The sequence below is a fragment of the Natrix helvetica genome (assembly GCF_964273705.1).
Source record: "Natrix helvetica genome assembly, chromosome: 3".
In the NCBI taxonomy this organism is placed as follows: Eukaryota; Metazoa; Chordata; class Lepidosauria; order Squamata; family Natricidae; genus Natrix; species Natrix helvetica.
The window spans coordinates 174,641,026-174,660,490 of NC_138549.1; the positions used below are offsets into that span (position 1 = coordinate 174,641,026).

A 19,465-nucleotide genomic window follows, 5' to 3' on the forward strand; every position below is an offset into this window, starting at 1 on the left:
CTGCTTGAGCAGGGGGTCAGACTAGAAGACCTCTAAGGTCTCTTCCAGCTCTGTTATTCACTTATTCTATTACCTAATTGAATTAATTGTCTATCTCATGTTGCTTTCTCTGTCCAAATATGGTAAAATATACTAATTATGCAGAGAATGTTAAAAAAGAACAAGTGACACAATTAGATGTAGAAAATTATCAACCCACGGTGTCAACTCTACGAAATGCTGGTCAATGCAAATAACTGTACAATTGGAACATAAATCTGACACCATCTTTTTATTATGTTGATGGCTTGAAGGTACTCCTCCCTGTGCAATTGAGTGAATTTACCAAGAAAATTCACAACTCTCAAGAGGTCAAGTTAGGGACTAACAAGGTCGAGAATTCTTTGAAGGGGAAAAAAAGAGGAAAAAGCAAAAGAAAGTCAACTTAGGGAAGAAAAGTTTAAGATGTGAAGATTTGCATCAGGTAAATCTACAACAAGGGTGTGAAACTCGATTTCAATGAGGGCCACATCAGGGTTGTCTTTGACCTCGGGGTGGGGGGGCGGTCAGGGGGCGTGGCCAGAGATGGCGTGGCCAGCTCGACATCATTCTTTCCCCCCCCCCCATTTTTTCTTTTTAAAAAAGAAAAGAAAAGGGAGCAGGGAGCTGCTCTGCTACACACAAAACCCAGAATCAGATAGTCTACCAATGATTTAGCACCAAGTTCCCCACGAACATCTGCTTCACCACAGGCGAGAGGCAGACCCCTTAGAGCCGTGCTCCGCTCCCGTGACGGACGGCTCACTCCCCCAGCCCCCGCTCCCACGACAGACGGCCCACCCAACTGAGACCCCCCCCCACGGCTCCTTGGTGCTACTATATATCATTACGTTTAGGGGGGATTCTCATTGAGAGGCGTCCAGTCTTAATCCCACAGATGCAGGGATGGGATTGAAAACTTTTAGGAACTTTTTCGCTGCCCAGTTGCTGGGTGGGTGTGGCCATGGGGGGCGTGGCCTAGTCAGCTTCCTGCACCATGGCGGGGGGGGGGGGATTTTTGCCCTCCCCAGACTCCAGAGGCTTTCTTCGAGCTTCTGGAAGGGCGAAAATGTCCTCCAGAGGCTGGAAATGGGCCCATTTCTGGACTTCCGGTACTTCCAGTAGTCCCTTTTGCACCCTCCCAGAGCCTCTGCACGGGTCCTGCACTTACCTGGCATCCAAAACAGGCTGCATGGAGACTCCAGGGAGGGGAGGGGAGGGGTGGGCAAGGTCAGCCAGTCCTTCCAACTACCAGTTTGACGAACCAGATTAAAATTAACATCTGGTTCGCCCAAACCGGTTCAAACTGGCTGAATCCCACCCCTGCACAGATGGTAGCTTCGCCCCATTGGCTCAACATCACTTCTGTTGGGGGCACCTGTGGTGGCCCAAGTATTCTCCCAGTCAAAACGGGCTCCTGCACTCCCAGAGCCCTCCTGAGCTCCATTTTCACTGGGAGAGGGTTGCAGGAGGCCGTGACAGCCGAAAACGGAGCTCAGGAGCCTGTTTTGGCTGGCAGAAGCACCACGAGCCGGCCCTCACTGTTTCCAGGGCCAGTCCTGCCAGCCAGATCTAAGTACTGCAGTGTCCAGGTCCTCAATGGAAGGCAGGTTGGCAGCCATTGTTTTTTCTGCAGTTCTGATTCTCCTCTGAAGTCTCTGTCTGTCTTGTTGGGTTGCAGAGCCAAACCAGACAGTTAGGGAGGTGCAGATGACGGACTCAATCTTCCCTCTGTAGAACTGGATCAGCAGCTCTTTGGGCAGATACAGTTCTAATAGAGGGAAGACCCGTTCTAATATATAATACACTTCCAATATATAATAATTATAACAACAACAACAACAATGCCAAATCTCGAACCAACATGGCAAGATAAACTATCTATTATACGTGGATGACTTTAAAATGTATGCGAAAAGCCCAAGTGAACTTAAATCAATACTCAACACAGTTCAACTGTTCAGCAGTGACATCAAAATGAACTTTGGACTTGAAAAATATGCTATATTATCCATGCAGGGAGGAAAAATGGAAAAAAATAGAAGGAATAGAACTGGGAAATGAAAGCATAGTGAAAGCATTAGCAAAGGGTGACAGTTAAAAATACATAGGCATATTGGAAGCAGATAACATCTTGAATGGAAAACTCAAAGAGTCAACACAAAAGGAATACATTAGGAGGGTCTGCAAAATATTAAAATCAAGGCTGAATGCTGGAAACATACCGTATTTTTTGGAGTATAAGATGCTCTGAAGTATCAGATGCACCTAGCTTTTGGGGAGGAAAACAAGGGGGGGGAATCTGCCTCTGCCTCCCAGCAATTTGCCTCCTTGCAACAAACAGCAAACAGTACAGACAATATACACTATTTGTGGTGTTACATTTCAGAGTATACTTGTACAGATGCTGTTAAAATTGATGTGGCTTTCTGGAAGTATAGTTATTCTCTGCTATTTGAAAGAAGATATAATAGCACTGGGCCTCTTCAGATCAAGCATTTATTTTAAAAAGCTTCTTCATTTTGTTAAGCTGTCTAGAACAATAATATAGCAGTCTGATAATTTGAACATTCTATAGGCATTTATAATTATTTATTTACCTTCTTGCAGCAACAGCCTGATTAGCATGGCTTAAGATGGGAACTATCAAGAAAGAAACGGAAGGTTTAATACTGGCTGCTCAAGAACAAGCACTACAAACTAAGGCCATGAAAGCGAAGATACAAAAATCCATTGACAATCCAAACTGCCGACTTTGCAATAACAAAGTCGAAACTGTTTCACACTCAATATGTGAATGCAGCAAAATCGCACAAACTGATTACAAAGCTAGACACAACCGAGTTGCAAAATTAATCCACTGGTCATTATGTAAAAACTATGACTTACCTGTATCCAGAGAGTCATGGGAACTTAAAGTGGAAAAAATTATCGAAAATGAGACGGTGAAGATCTTGTGGGACTTTCGAATACAGACGGATCATCATTTGGAGCACAACATGCGAGATATCACAGTTGTCAAAAACCAAAATGTACAATTTATTGACATCGCAGTACCAGGAGATGCCAGAGAAAAAGAACTGGAAAAAAATCACAAAATATCACGACCTGGCCATCAAAACTACACAGCTATGGATGAAGCATGTAACAGTGATACCCATGGTCATCGGGGCACTTGGCACCATGTCCAAGAATTTTACAAGATACATCCACAAATTGCAGCTTCCTGCAATAACACCAGCGGAGCTGCAAAAAACTGCACTATTCGGAACATCTTATATTTTAAGAAGGTCCTTGGTTGATCCCTAGGACTCTGGCAGCAAACTGTATCAACATTAACATCAGTCAATGGTATTTGTAAAGCATTTTTGAATGTTCAGTTGGCTGAGTTTCATGTTTAATGAATAATAATAATAATAATAATAATAATAATAATAATAATAATAATAATAATAATAATAATAATAATAATAATAATGAGAAGGAGAAGGAGAAGGAGAAGGAGGAGAAGAAGAAGAAGAAGAAGAAGAAGAAGAAGAAGAAGAAGAAGAAGAAGAAGAAGAAGAAGAAGAAGAAGAAGAAGAAGAAGAAGAAGAAGAAGAAGAAGAAGAAGAAGAAGCAGCAGCCATTTCTAGCTCAAATATCTGACCAGTTTACATGCAATATTTGCCAGGCAACTGAATGAAATTTTACAAAATGGTCAAATTGATGAATGGTTGACAACTGGAAAAACATACTTGATTCAGAAAGACGCAACTAAAGGAACAATACCTGAAAACTACAGACCAATAACATGCTTGCCAACAACCTTCAAATTACTCACAGGCATTATTGCAGATAACATTATGGATTATTTGGAAACAAACAACATCTTGCCAGTAGAGCAAAAAGGCAACAAAAGAAGGAGTAGGGGCACAAAAGATCAGCTCCTAATTGATAAAATGATATCAGAAAATTGTAAGAAACGAAAAACGAACTTGAATATGGTCTGGATTGATTATAAAAAGGCATTTGACTCATTGCCACATAGTTGGATCATAAAATGCTTAGAAACAACTGGCCTTAGTAAAAACATTACATCCTTCACTGAAAAGGTGATGAAACAATGCAGAACTGAGTTGGCAGTAGGGAATGAGAACTACGGAATGGTTAATATCAAGGAAGGAATTTTCCAGGGTGATTCACTTTCACCTCTTCTCTTCATCATCGCAATGATCCCACTATCAGTAATCTTTAAAAAAAATGAAATTAGTCTACCAAACAGCCAAAGAAGCTGAAAAAAATTCGCATTTATTATATATGGATGATTTGAAACTCTATGGAAAGTCAGAAATAGAAATCCAATCACTGACAAACACAGTCCGAGTATTCAGCACCGATATTTCAATGCAGTTTGGCATGGAAAAATGTACCACTGTATCCATAAAAAGAGGCAAAATCACTGCGTGTGAGGGAATTGAAATGCCCAATGGCCAACTAATTCAATGCAATGAAAATGAAGCCTACAAATACTTAGGCATTCTGCAGTTGGATAACATCAAACATGGAGAAGTAAAAACTATTGTCAGGAGAGAGTACACCAACAGAGTTAGGAAAATTTTGAAATCTAAATTAAATGGTGGAAATACAATCAAGGCCATAAATATTTGGGCAATACCAGTTATAAGATACACAGCTGGTATAGTTAACTGGACACAAGCTGATTTGGACATTTTGGACCAAAAAACCAGGAAACTAATGACAATGCACTACAGTTTACATCCACGCGTGACACTGATAGACTATACCTGCCCCGAAAATCAGGTGGCAGAGGATTATTACAAGTAAAGCAAATAGTTGAAGAAGAAAAACATGCACTGGCTGATTATTTAAAAGAAAGTCAAGAACATCTATTAATCGAAGTAAAGAACAAAAATCTACTGAAGGCCCAGCAGACGAAACAAGAATACAGAAAAGACGTGATAAAATCAAGAATGGAGAGTTGGCAGAACAAAGCCTTACATGGTCAATTTCTGGAAAAAATAAAAGATAAAGTGGACAGTAAAAAAATTTGGTTATGGTTAACAACAGGTACATTAAAGAAAGAAACAGAGTCACTAATCCTGGCTGCGCAAGAACAAGCTATCCGAACAAATACCATTAAGGCCAAAATAGAAAAATCCTCCGATGATGCCAAATGCAGACTCTGCAAAGAAGTTGATGAAACTGTTGACCACATACTCAGCTGCTGTAAAAAAATCGCGCAGACTGATTATAAATTGCGGCACAATTCAGTAGCACAAATGATCCACTGGAATTTGTGCCAAAATTATAATATTAAAACAACAACAACTGATGGCAACATAAGCCTGAAAAAGTCACCGAAAATCAGATGGTCAAGATCCTGTGGGATTTTCGTATACAAACGGACAAAATACTGGCGCATAAAACACCAGACATCACACTGGTTGAGAAAAATAAGGTTACAATCATAGACATCGCAATACCAGGTGATGTGAAAGTCGATGAGAAGGAACATGAAAAAATCGCGAAATACCAGGACCTAAAAATTGAAATTCAACGATTATGGCACAAACCAGCAGTGGTAATTCCAGTGGTAATCGGCACACTGGGTGCTATTCCAAAAGCACTGGAATTACATTTAAAACAGTTAAAACTTGACAAAATCACCATCAGTCAAATGCAAAAAGCTGCACTGCTTGGATCTGCACGTATATTACGAAAATACGTTACGACGTCCTAGGCCCCTGGGTGGGGCCCGACTAGTAATCAATGCCAAATCCGGCGAATCAACTGGCCGCTGTGATACAATCGTATAGTAATAGTAATAATAATAATAATAATAATAATAATAATAATAATAATAATAATAATAATAATAATAATAATAATAATAATAATTGCTGTAAAAAAATCACGCAGACTGATTATAAATTGCGGCACAATTCAGTAGCACAAATGATCCACTGGAATTTGTGCAAAAATTATAATATTAAAACAACAACAAACTGGTGGGAACATAAGCCTGAAAAAGTCACCGAAAATCAGATGGTCAAGATCCTGTGGGATTTTCGTATACAAACAGACAAAGTACTAGCGCATAATACACCAGACATCACACTGGTTGAGAAAAAGAAGGTTACAATCATAGACATCGCAATACCAGGTGATAGCAGGGTTGAGGAGAAGGAACATGAAAAAGTCGCGAAATACCAGGACCTAAAAATTGAAATCCAACGATTATGGCACAAACCAGCAGTGGTAATTCCAGTGGTAATCGGCACACTGGGTGCTATTCCAAAAGCACTGGAAATACACTTAAAACAGTTAAAACCTGACAAAATCACCATCAGTCAAATGCAAAAGGCTGCACTGCTTGGATCTGCACGTATATTACGAAAATACGTTACGACGTCCTAGGCCCCTGGGTGGGGCCCGACTAGTAATCAATGCCAAATCCGGCGAATCAACTGGCCGCTGTGATACAATCGTATAGTAGTAGTAGTAGTAGTAGTAGTAGTAGTAGTAGTAGTAGTAGTAATAATAATAATAATAATAATAATAATAATAATAATAATAATAATAATAATAATAATAATAATAGTAATAATGTTCTAATTGAGGGAAGATCAGTGGCTGAATATTGCCAATTTAGAGAAGATTTTTTTTTAAACAAAGTTTTATTGATTTTTTGGTGTTTTACAAAGGAAAAGGTATGGGGAAAGTTACAAATTGTGGCAGCCGCAAACTGTGGTAGGTATACCCCCCCTCCAGACTCATGGTGTACATTTGCATAGCATTCAAATATTACATAATAACATATAGTCAGTGTGGTAAATTCATTAATAATTTCAATCAATTTATGTCATGTGGATTTTCTTACTTATTTGTGTGATCTGAGCTTTCTTGATGTCGCCCCATCTCCCCCTGTTGGCAGTGCTCCGGCCCCTCCCGTGTCTTGTGCATCTACTGGGATATCTTCTGGTTTTTCTAGGAGTAATTTATTTTTTTCCATAAAGGCCTGCGCCTCTATGGGTGTATTAATTCTGACTCTTGTCTCCTCCCAGAATATTAACATACCTTCAGGCAGCAACCAACGAAACCACACCCCCTTCTGGTATAATTTATTCGCCAATTGCGAATAATATTTTCTTTTCTCCCTCACTTTCTTGGGGATCTGTTTCAGTATGGTTATCTCCTTATCTTTGTATGTCAGGGCTTGTCCCCTTTGTGTATTCAGAATTTCATCTCTTGTGCTTTTCCTAAGAAATTTAATGTGGACCTCCCTGGGGACATTGTGTGTTCTAGCATATGCAGAGTTCACTCTATAAACCAGGTCTATTTCCCACCCCATCTGTTGTTTTTCTTTCTGGATATACTCAGCCAAGATCATTGTCATGATGTCCCTTATGTTTTCATCCTCTGTCTCCATCACATTCTGAAATCTAAGATAAAAAGACATTCTCTCAAACTCTATTTTCATTTGTTGGGTGTCAAGTTCTTTGTTTCCCCTCTGCATGCCCTCTATCCCCCACTTCATCACAGCCGCCCCATCTTCCAAGAGATCCAGTCTCTGTGAGTTCTTATTAATTTTTTCCTGGTTCCCTCTAATTTCTTCTTTCATCTCCTTCAGTTGTTTCTTTATTTCCTCTTGTTCCTGTAGAATTTGCTGAAACATTTGATGAAACTCCAAGTCCGTAGTTTTAGCTTGTTTAAAGGCTGTCAATGTTGATTGTGTGCTCGGACTTGAAGTTGCAGATGTCGGGGCAGAGGCAGCAAAGCCAGACTTTCCAGGAGGTGGTCTTTTAGATGTCATTGTTAGTAATAAAGGGTCCAGTCAGTATAGAGAGGAATCAGTCAGAGTGGTAGAGCAGCCAAGGGAGTCCAGGGGGTAGAGAGACCAGGCACAAGGGAACTCTCTAATCACCCTGGCAGGGAACAGATGTTTTTCACTCCAGAAAGTTCAAAAACAAACAATCCACAAGAGAATTATCCAAATAACACAGAGACAAAGACCGGAAGCCTGAAGCTAAGAGGTGGAGTCAAGTTCACCTTTCATAAAGACAACGGAAGTGTGCCATCTTGCCCTGCCAACTTCGGGTATTGAGGCAAAGTTTTCAAAATTCAAAGTTCCCAAGGCTTCCAGATCGCATTGTCTTAAAACCTAAAGGTTTAAATCTGAAGATCCATTTAGTTGGAGTGTGACCTCTTTGGTTTGGCTCTCCCCCTCCTCCTTCCCTTGGGGCTACGAGCACGTTTGTTTCTAGTCGCTTGTCCAAGGGGGGGGAATCCCCCTCCCTTCCAGCCGCACCTCTTCAAATTAGCCAAAAGTTCCAATTAACACAACTGACTGCCGCCGCATCCTTCAGCTTTCTTTTTTTCTTCCGGACAGCCTCACAGCGAAGATGCTTCAGCGTGTCTCCCCTTCCTGCTCCTCGGTGCCTGGAGCGAAGCGAGAGCCCCCCGACGGCCGCCGCCGATGCAGGGGTCCTCCCGCCATGCCACTCCTCTGGCAGAACGCCTCTTCGGGGCGTCCTGTGCCCCCCAAGGGGTGGGGAGCCCACCGGGGATGCGCGGGGCGAGCAGTCTCTGCCCGTCGCCGTCAGCCACCGGAACCGGAAGTTGCCAATTTAGAGAAGATTTTTATTCCTTCTGCAAAATCAGCAGAACTTCTGTGACTTCATGTACTGTTACTTACGCAGTAACTTAAAGTTTAGAAACTGATTCAAATTTACAAAGAGGAAATGGGAGTTCCTCTTTTGCTATTTCCACAGGAGGAAAGGCCAAGAAGGCGAAGTCACGGCAGATGTTTCTGCTGCTGCTCTCGGCATGGCTGCCTTGAGCTCCTTCAAGAGAATCCCTGCTCCTCTTCAGCTGCTGCTGCTGTTGATGCTACTCCTTCTGCAACATCTGGGTGAGTGTTGACAGCTGAGATCAGGCGGGCTCCATTCTCAGATTTACAAGTAAAATCCGATTCGAGAGGAATATTAAGGCTGCTTCAAACCTACAGTGAGAAGATCAGATTTCGCTGAAAAAGCCAGTTCCGGATGTTAGATTTTGGGGGAGCAGGAGAAGATTTCTTTCATTGATTCCACCCCAAGTGGCTACGTGAGGAACAAGTTAGGAAGAACCTCAGAGCTCTGGGATTCTGGAGATCTAGGGACACCTACTTTGATTTGATCCTTGGGGTGGGGGACTTCAAAATATTGGGACCACACCTTCCATAACTCACACAATCTGGGTTGGAAGAAGCTTAGAGGTCATCTCATCCAAGCACCTGTTCAAGGCAGGAGTCCTCACACCATCTTAAAAAAAACGGTTGGTCATTTTTTTCTTGAAAGCCTCAGTGATGGGGCGACCAAAAGTCCAGGAGGAAAGCTAATCTATTCCTCTGATTAATAGTTCTCACTGTCAGGAAGTTCTACTTGTTGACCTCTTATGGCCTTTTTGCTTTAGCTGATATACAGCAATGCAAAACATACAGAACAATAGAGTTGGAAGGGACCTTGGAGGTCTTCTAGTCCAACCCCCTGCTTAAGCAGGAGACCCTATACCAGGCATGTCCAAAGTCCGGCCCGAGAGTGGGGGCAATTGCAACCCATCCCCGCCAGAGTTGTTTGTTTTTTGTTTCGTTTTTCATAAAATGAAATGTTGTGGACAGAAAGGACGATCCATCAAAATTTTATAGATATGAATAAAATGCTAAGATACAGAGACATAATTGACGGACAGGGAAATTTTTAAAACAATTGAATTGGCAGAACAAAACATGATAGTTGACTGGCTAACCTACTTGCAAATCAAAACTAAACACAATAATGATACTAAAATATATGACATCGAAACAGAACCACACAAATTGGATAAAATAATTCATAGCTCGGATAGAAAGATGATAGGGAGAATATATAAATTTCTCCTGAAGCATAAAATGGAAGAGGAAATCGTGAAAGAACAAATGATAAAATGGGCACAGAACTTTGGCTATAATATTGAATTGGATAAATGGGAAAAATTTGGGGAACAAACTTAAAAATGACAGTATCAGTTGCATACAAGGGAAATCAGTACAAAATGTTTTACAGATGACAACTGGCACCAACAAGGTTAGCTAAAATCTCAACAAATACCTCCCCAAAATGCTGGAAATGTGAATCAATACATGAAACATACTACCATTTATGGTGGACCTGTGAGGAGGCTAACAATTTTTGGAAAAGGATCAAAAGGTGGCTAGAGGTAATAACAGGTGTTAAAATAATATGGAAACCTGAAGTTTTTTTTATTAGGAATAATGACTATGAAATATAAAAAAGAAATTCAGTATTTAATATGACATATAATTACGGCGGCAAGGATTGCCTTTGCCCAGAAATGGAAAAACAAATTAATTCCAAGCGAAGATGAAATAATAAGAAAGGTTATGGATTGTGCTGAAATGGACAAATTAACAAAAGAAATCCAGGGAAAAGAAGAAACAGAATACTACCAGATATAGGATAAATGGTAGAGGTGGATGGAGGAAAGAAACAAAGATCAATGAAGGAAGACAACAAAGCCCAAAAATAGTAGTTAAGGAGAATTAACACACACATATATATATGTATCCAAGTGGTTTAAAGTTACTAGAGGTAATCAGCCAATATAGCAGACAGAGGAGTAAGATAAGAGGGTTAAGAATGGTGAAATACAAATGAAATATAATAGAAGGGGAAACAATATAAGGTGAGCGATATTGATTGCCAATTGCTATTAGAAAGAACAGGAAGCTCCTGTTCGTATTGTATTGTGTAAATGTGGTGTACGTCTACGTTTTGTGTGTCTGTATTTTACATGTTTCTAAATAAAATTTAAAACTGTTATAAAAGGAAAAAAAGAAGAAAAGAAAATGGTTGATCTTTTTTTTCTTGAAAAACTCAGTAATGGAGCAGCCATAACTCCAGGAAGCAAGCTATTCCGTTGATTAATAGTTCTCACTGTCAGGAAGTTCTCCTTCTGACTCAGAGGCGGGTTCCTCCCAGTACAGTACGGGACACCAGGAGAGGTGGTGAAAATCTGGCATACTGGACTGGACCAGTAGTGATGGCAGCCTGGCCATGCCCCAGTACCAGCAAAAGAAAGAATATCCTGCCGTCCTGGAACTGTGCCATGCTGGGGAGTTCTCCTGCATGGACATGCCTGAGAGCAGCCGTGGCAACAGCCGTGGCAGAGCTCACCTTGCCTTCGGGGGGCCATTCCCCCAACCGAATCAACAGCGGCGGCACCAACAGGCAGCGGGAGAAGGAAAAAAGTGCTCCAGGAGGGCAGGTGGTACAGATGTGCAGCAGACTAAGGACATCTGCCTAGCGCCTACCCTCCTGGAGAACTTTCTTCTTTCTCCCGCTGGCGAAAGAAAGAATATTCCACATGGATTGCTCTTTTTTTTTTTTACAATGTTCTGCTTCCACCAGTATGCTTGCAAGCCCCGTCCAGAAGGGGAGTTTTCCCCCCCTTCCCCTGCCCCCCCCCACCTTCCAGCGTTTCATAAAAGCGAAGGCTTGTGCGCTCCACATCCTCCCACCTTAGTTTTTACTAGCAATTTTGTAAATGAATAAATTATAGGTTATCCAGAAGTTTTGGTACATTGACATGGAATGGAAAAAAATTGACTATGTCCCATTGCCCATGTTCAACTCCCCACGCTTTCCAAGGTAAAAAGAGCCTTTTTCCTCCTTAAATCACCATCTTGAAAGCATCATAGAAAATGATAAAGGCAATCGGGCATCTTCGGCAACAGCCGCCACACTCTGGGCTCCCACACTCACCCCAATGGGGGATTTAAGAACTTCGGCTTGGAAAGCAAAAAGCCCTTTTCTGGCAGTTCCCGTGTCAGCGTTCCAAATATCATCCAGAATTAAATCAGAGTTCAAGACATAACTTTCCTCAAAGTTCCAATTTAATAGGAGAGACATGCTGGTACATCTGTGGGAAACCCAAATCTGAAAGCTTCCTGGGTTTTCCCCACTCAGTTGAAAGTTTAAGATCTCCCCCCCCCCCCCCACGCACAAGTCCATCACACGGTCCAATCTTCCTCTGCCACGCTGGCATTTCCACCCATCTAGTTTCGGTCAGATGCAGAGGTGCAAAGACAAAGGATGACCTTGGGCTACTAGAAAGGAATGTTTTATTTTAACAACAACACATTCTACAGTTCTACTCCTTACTATTCCCCCTCCCAATTACCCCACTAATGAAACAGCATAGTAAAGAAAGAGGCAGAGTGTGGCAGGCCAAAGATCCTAAAAGGAATATAACTGCAGGCCTGACATCCCGCTTCCTTCCTTTCCCCCTCCTGCCATTGGAAGTGATATACTTCTTGCAAGAGCCAGATTCGGGGTGATGCCTTTAATGTAGAACTGAGGACTAGGGGTTGCTAACAGCCCCTCTCCAAGCTAAGGGAATTTCTCCCAGAGAAGTCGAGCCTCAGGTTCCTCCTATCGAGTTCCTTTTTCATGCCTTCGGGACAAACCATTCCAGACAAATGGCTGTCCATTCTCTTCTTTAAAACCTCTGGTGAAGGAGCACCACAACTTCTAGAAAGAAACCACTCTTTTGGCCCATTTTCAGGCCCATTTTTGGGCCATTTTGGGGCTATTTCTTGAGCTGTTTTTCACCCATTTTTGCCTGTTTTTGTACTATTTTTTGGCCCGTTTTTTGCTCATTTTTCATCCTATTTTAGCCCATTTTTGGGCAGCAGAGTGCTGTAGGGGAGTGAAAACAAGGTGCGGGTCAGCTGCACATGGGCCATTTTAGCTGTCAAAGTCACCGGTGGGACGGTGCTTTGATATTTCCAGGCTGGCCTCACAGACCGGACTTAAGCACCCTGCGGGCCTGCCCTTAAGCATAAACCATGAAAAACTGAAAAGCAAAATAATCTGAGATGGATAAAAATGTGCTCCAAAGTCAGTGGGCAAAGAACTTTGGATATAATGTAATGCTTGAACAATGAGAGAATATGTGGATGAAAGGTTTAAAATTTACATCAAATTAAAAGTAAAACACACTAGAAAGTTACAAGCTGAATAAAAGAGAATAAAATGCAAAACTCCCCCACCTTATAAATGAGCCCTCTGCATGGGAGTCATTCAAAGATGGTCAGTTCATAAGCCAGAAGGTTTGCATTCAGGAAATTCAAATAATTCTTATGCCTGAAGGAAACCCCAGGAGTCCTTTGTCCCCAGAAGAGTGATGACCACTTTCAACTTTGCTGTTAAGTTGCTCTTCGGATTGGAGATTGGTGTAAGGAATCGATGACCCAGAGGGAGCATCACCCATGGTCAACTGTCTCTAGAAGAGGGGTGACCACTTTCTAGAGGAAACCCAGTTACAAAAGTGTCTCTTTTTTGTTTCAGTTGTTACAGGACAGGACGTAGAGGTAATCCAACTTCTGGAAAGCATATCAGTGAAAGCAGGGGAGACCATCATTCTAAAGTGTACATTAACCGGGATGCAAGTACCTGGAGGCGTGCGGTGGTACAAAGGACTGGACAGAAGCAAGGGTTCCATTTACAGCACTAAACAAGAAGTTCCCAATCGGGGGTTGAGGGTCATCCCACGATCCAACACGGACTTCAGCATCATTATCCACAATGTCCATCCTGACGATGCCGGGACCTACTATTGTGTGAAGTTCAGGGCAGGACTCCAAGAGAGAGAGCTGGCTTCTGGGAAAGGCACTCTGGTCTCCGTAATTGGTAAGTGGCCCTCTGCCTTTGATTTCTGGGGATGGAGGGAGATGTTCCCAGTCAACCATGAGACACGTGCAGTGGAGGGATTCAGCCGGTTCGGACTGGTTCAGGCAAACCGGATGCTAATTTTAACATCTGGTTCGCCAAACCAATAGTTGCAAGGACTGGCTGGCCCCACCCACACCACCCAGACCCTCCCAGGAGCCTCCACACGGCCCGTTTTGGATGCCAGGTAAGTGCAGGGTCCGCACAGAGTCTCTGGGAGGGCAAAAAAATGGGCTTCCTGGAAGTTCTGGTATTGTTTCTGGGGAAGGTCAACTGATCTCTCTCTCTCTCTCTCTCTCTCTCTCTCTCTCTCTCTCTCTCTCTCTCTCTCTCTCTCTCTCTCTCTCTCTCTCTCTCTCTCTCTCTCTCTCTCTCTCTTTCTCTCTCTCTCCCTCAGCCATGCCATTGAAGCCTGTGATTCTTGGCCCCACAGGAAGAATCACAGCGGGGTCTCGGGCCTCCTTCAGCTGCTCCACAGGGGGATTCTCCCCCCGAGAGATCACGGTCAGCTGGTTTAAGGATGGGGAAAAAATACAGGCTGCCCCAGCCAACATCCTGAATTCGGATGAAAAGGAGGGAATCTCGTACCAAGCGGAGAGCACGGTGGAAATCCCACTGGAGGAAGGAGACGTGAAGTCTCAGCTGATCTGCCAGATCCAACACACATCATTGGATGAACGTGGTCCTCTCCAGCAGACCTTCCCACTTGGGGATGTCCTAAGAGGCAGGTGAACCTTGGGTAGAAGAGAAGGACAAGGCCATGCGGTCCATATCTGGTAGAAGGCCCTTCATGTAGAAGGAATTACACCAGGAAGAATCAGGTTCTCCACCCATGGAAGCCCATTAAGAGCAGTCATGATTTCTAAACCTAAAGCTCCATCATCGGGCTGCAGTTGTGGGGAAAAGGTTTTTAGAATGACCTTCTACTGAGTTTCCTCCAAAATACGCCCTACCCTGAAAACAAGCCCTAGTCCGATTTTCATGCCTCCACCTAATATAAGCCCTACCCCCCAATAAGCCCTAGTTAGGTCCCGGCCAACGTCTGGTTGTTCAAGGTGGGGTGAGGCGCATGCACAAAAATAAAGCTACAGCAGGGTGTGTGGGGGTGGAGCTGCCCCTAGGACCACCACACCCAGGCCTCCCACATCCCGACACCTGCTTTCCGACTTCTTCTGTGGCCGCTGGTACCTGCTTTTTTCCCCACCCAGTTGAAAGTTCAAGATCTTGCCCCCCACACCCACAAGTCCATCCCATGGTCCAATCTCCCACTGCCATGCTGGCAGTTTCCACCCATCCAGTTCCGGTCAGGTGCAGAAGTGCAAAGACAAAGGATGACCTTGGCTTTCTAGAAAGAATGTTGTTATGGCTACATATCATCTAACTCCGTACAATCCCCCCTCCCGTTTTCCCACCGTAGAAAATGCACAGTAGAAGAATAGAGAGTGTGGCAGGCCAAAGACCCAAAAGAAAAGATGGCCGCAGGCCCACCGCTCACAGCAGGATGCCACATGGTAGGTTGCACCAGTGCCACAGCTCATGCACACAATGGCACAACAGAGCATGCGACCTCCTGCCACGAGCAGTTGCACCAGCACAATGAGCCTCCCATGAGCGGTGGCACCGGTGTGATGGGCCATGCAGCGCCCAGCCGTAAGCGGCAGCACCAGCACAATAAGCCATGTGGCCTCCTGCCATGAGCAGCTGCAAGCGGCTGCAGTAGAAATCTGGCAGCAGCGCAACATGTGTCGAGGGGGGGAAGAAGGCCTGGCTGTTGGACCTAAGGTAAGCAGGTAAGACGTCCCCTGAAAATAGGACCTGGTGCTTATTTTGGTTCCCGAAAGAGAAATAAGATGGGTCTTATTTTCAGAAAAACGCAATACCTCTGGCTCTTTCCCCAGGGACTTGGGTCAAGTTGAGTAGAGTTCCCAATTGGGGAGATATATTTTAATTCTAATTGTCCTGGAATTATTTCCCCAATGCCACAATGGGTGAGCAGAATCACTTTGGACTTCCATCCTATTTTGCATGCAGGAACCAAGAGTCCGAAGCTCTTTTGACCGACCTCTTTGGCTTTCTTTGCTCAGTTCCTCCCAAGGTGCGTCTTGAGACCAGCCCATCTCCCGCCATCCTGAACTCCTCAGTGACGGTCACTTGCAACGCAGAAAGCTTTTACCCAGATGGTGCAACACTGGAGCTGTTTGCCAAGGATGCCCCAACCAGAAAAGGAACGGTTGGCCCGATGATCTCGAATCCAGACGGGACTTTTTCCTTCAAAAGCAGCCTAGAGACGATGGTCAGCGAAGAGAGGGACTCCTCCGTGTTCCTCTGCCAGGTCCAGCACGACTCCCAGCCGCTGGTCAACACAACCACCACTCTCTTCGTTACGCAAGAACGTGAAAGAAGTAAATGTCTTTTGTTTTCTTCTGAGAATTTGCTGATTTACACCTTGCAGCTTTTCCCTTTGTTTTTCAGATCATTTTTTTTAAAATTTGGATTGTATTACTCCTTAATATGTCATGATTTAAATTGTCTTTGTACAATTTAACCTTAATATACTTAAGGTTTGATGATAGTGGAACTTCAGAAGGAAGAGCTTGTCATATACGGAGCCCCTTCTCAGGAATATCTGTGTTTTCTGTTGCATTTTCTCTTCATAACAAAGTTCTGTCAACATGCTGGACTGCAAACCCAACTGTTTCAATTGAAAAATGTGTTGTCTGGGTTCAAATCATGCACACACAGAGACCAGCATAACTCCGGAACACCTAGGCCGCTGAAATGAAAAGGACTGCATTATATCTACAGTGTCAAGTCACTTTGACAGTGATCATGTGCATTTTAGATTCAAGTTCTGTTTCTTGTCCTGACCTCTAGTGCTTTGGAGAATAGTTGACCCCCTCTTCTTCATGAAAGCCCCCCAAATAATGGAAGACTGCTATCATGTCTCCCCTGGTCCTTCTTTTCATTAGAGTAGACGTACCCAATTCCTGCAGCTGTCCTTTGTAGGTTTTAGCCTCTGCACTCTTTCCAAAGTCTCAACATCTTTTTTTATAATGTGGCAACCAAAACTGGATGCAGGATTTCAGCTGTAGCCTTACTAAGGACTATCTGAGCCAGGTGGCGCAGTGGTTAGAGTGCAGTACTGCAGGCTACGTCTGCTGAGTGCCACCTGCCTGCAATTTGGCAGTTCAAATCTCACCAGGCTTCAGGTCGACTCAGGCTTCTCTCCTTCCAAGGTGGGTAAAATGGGGACCCAGATTGTTGGGGGCAAGAGGCTGACTCTGTAAACCGCTTAGAGAGGGCTGTAAAAGCACTGTGAAGCGGTATATAAGTCTAAGTGCGGTTGCTATCCGTAGATGGAATGAAGATAGCTGATCTCATGCACTGGAGTTGATAAAACATGTAGGGGAGTGAACACTGTCTGCCATTTTCATGTTTTTTTAATTGTACTGTGATGAAATGTATGATGGAGCAGGCTGTATTTTATTATTTTATTTTGTTTCTAAAATTTATTGACCGCCCGTCTTCCCCAAGATGAGATTATGATTAAATCAAAACAATCCACTGTTTTTTTCCCTCCACAGCCTCATCGCAACAATCCCCCTTTGTTCTTTGCATCGCACTTTTCCTGAGCAAAATAGCCGCCATACTTTTCATCTCTTCCTTTTTCCTAATAAAGAAGATCAGAGGCAACAGTCTGAACTGAAGAAGCTTCTTGGATGAGAAGCGAAACGTCTTCAAAGAAAAACAGGAAAGTTCAGTTGCCTTTTGAAAAAGCCCCTTTGGGACAAACCGTCACCTGGATGGCTGAGAATCTACATAGACCTTGGATGCAACAATGAAAAATATTGTTCCAGAAAACCCCAAGAAGTCCAACAATCTGGAAATTCAACTTGGGAATTTCTGTTCCCAAGAGATTTTCAGGATGAGAAACAATATGGTGAATGAATCAATAATGTTATATTTAAATGCTTCGCTCTCTCAAACACATAGCATTAGAAACTTATAAAATCAACATGGAGATTTTAAAAAATCAACCTCGTGTTGTTTTGCTATGTCCGTGACTAAAATGAATCTCTCCCAAACTGGATTGTCACAAGGTGCTTTTCCTTTTTTTCCCTTGAAGACGTTTCGCTTCTCATCCAAGGAGCTTCTTCAGTTCTGACTGAACTGAAGAGGCTCCTTGGATGAGAAGCGAAACGTCTTCAAGGAAAAATAAAATCCAGTCGCCTTTTTCAACAACCACCTTTGGGACAACTTTTCTGACCTAAGCTTCCCAAAACCACGAAGCAGACTCCTTGTCTGACAAAGCCCCTTTTGATTTAGCTATTCCTCTCATTCAAACCGTCTTTCAAGGGTGAATTTGCAACCACAGACCTAATCAGGCTTGGAGAGCTGTCAGGCCAATATCTTCCAAATGCAACTGCTGTGCAAGAAAATACTTGGCCAGGAGTCTCTGAGAGTCATGAATAAATCTTCACACTAATGAATTGAACTAATGGTCTCCTGCAAACTCCACTCCCCTTTCGGTCCTCTTTATTCAATACAATACAATACAATAGCAGAGTTAGAAGGGGCCTTGGAGGTCTTCTAGTCCAACTTCTAGTCAGACAAATGGCTATCCAACATCTTCTTAAAGACTTCCAGTGTTGGGGCATTCGCAACTTCTGGAGGCAACTTCTGTTCCAATGATTCATTGTTCTCACTGTCAGGAAATTTCTCCTCAGTTCTAGGTTGCTTCTCTCCTTGATTAGTTTCCACCCATTGCTTCTTGTTCTACCCTCAGGTGCTTTGGAGAATAGTTTGACTCCCTCTTCTTTGTGGCAACCTCTGAGATATTGGAATAATGCTATCATGTCTCCCCTAGTCCTTCTTTCTCTTAAGCTAAACATACCCAGTTCCTGCAACCGTTCTTCATATGTTTTAGTCTCCAGTCCCCTAATCATCTTTGTTGCTCTTCTCTGCACTCTTTCTAGAGTCTCCACATCTTTTTTACATCGTGGCGACCAGAATTGGATGCAGTATTCCAAGTGTGGCCTTACCAAGGCCTTATAAAGTGGTATTAACCCTTCACGTGATCTTGATTCTCTCCCTCTGTTGATGCAGCCTAGAACTGTGTTGGCTTTTATGGCAGCTGCTGCCCACGGCTGGCTCTTATTTAAATGGTTGTCCACTAGGACTCCAAGATCCCTCTGGGAGGGGCCATTCACTGTCCACCTGTGCTTTTACTCCCGAGTCAGCCCTTGTTCCTTAACTGTTCCCTTCTCCTGGCCGCTCTGCGCATGCGCACACTGGGAACAGGCTCCAGCTGTTCTTCTGTCTCACTGATGTCCGACTCTGCTGATAACTGCCATACGGTCCTGGCCCCCTCTCTGCCTCCAACACAGAGCCCTCGTCAGAGCCTCCCCCAGACTCCAGGACTGGCCCATCTTCCTCCCCAACCTCCTCACTGTCCGACTCTGTGGCCAGATCTCCTGGACACTGGTGGGCCACAACAACCATGCCTGGAGAGCTGAGAATCTACATAGACATAAATGCTGCTTGCTTATTTTTTTAAACTAGGAAACTAAGGGGATTAAGGGGACCAGGGGAGACACGATAGTCATGTCCCAATATTTGATGGGGCTGACACAAAGAAGAGGTGGGTCAACCTATTCTCCAAAGCCCCCGAAGGC

General features: G+C 43.5%; 2 protein-coding genes and 1 long non-coding RNA gene across 5 annotated transcripts in view; 2 read left to right on the forward strand and 1 right to left on the reverse strand.

Annotated features, from left to right (window-relative positions):
• Positions 1 to 19,465, reverse strand: part of LOC309390475 — a 134,482-nt gene that overhangs the window by 38,116 nt on the left and 76,901 nt on the right. The window lies entirely within an intron of this gene.
• LOC309390423 (signal-regulatory protein beta-1-like) overlaps positions 1 to 19,465 on the forward strand; it is a 102,969-nt gene that overhangs the window by 34,113 nt on the left and 49,391 nt on the right. The window lies entirely within an intron of this gene.
• Positions 8,817 to 17,806, forward strand: LOC309390466 (tyrosine-protein phosphatase non-receptor type substrate 1-like). The gene is made up of 5 exons (XM_081949840.1): positions 8,817 to 8,932; positions 13,410 to 13,751; positions 14,188 to 14,514; positions 15,875 to 16,192; positions 17,375 to 17,806. Exons 1-5 carry the CDS (start codon positions 8,848 to 8,850, stop codon positions 17,494 to 17,496), a joined length of 1,194 nt encoding a protein of 397 aa, XP_081805966.1. The 5' UTR covers positions 8,817 to 8,847; the 3' UTR covers positions 17,497 to 17,806.

What these genes read in the sequence shown, in the direction of transcription:
- LOC309390466 (XM_081949840.1), top strand. Translation starts at nt 8,848, where the DNA reads ATGGCTGCCTTGAGCTCCTTCAAGAGAATCCCTGCTCCTCTTCAGCTG. An exon ending in CACTCTGGTCTCCGTAATTG is followed by an intron (nt 13,752 to 14,187) that starts GTAAGTGGCCCT and finishes TCTCTCCCTCAG; the next exon opens with CCATGCCATTGAAGCCTGTG. An exon ending in TACGCAAGAACGTGAAAGAA is followed by an intron (nt 16,193 to 17,374) that starts GTAAATGTCTTT and finishes TTCCCTCCACAG; the next exon opens with CCTCATCGCAACAATCCCCC.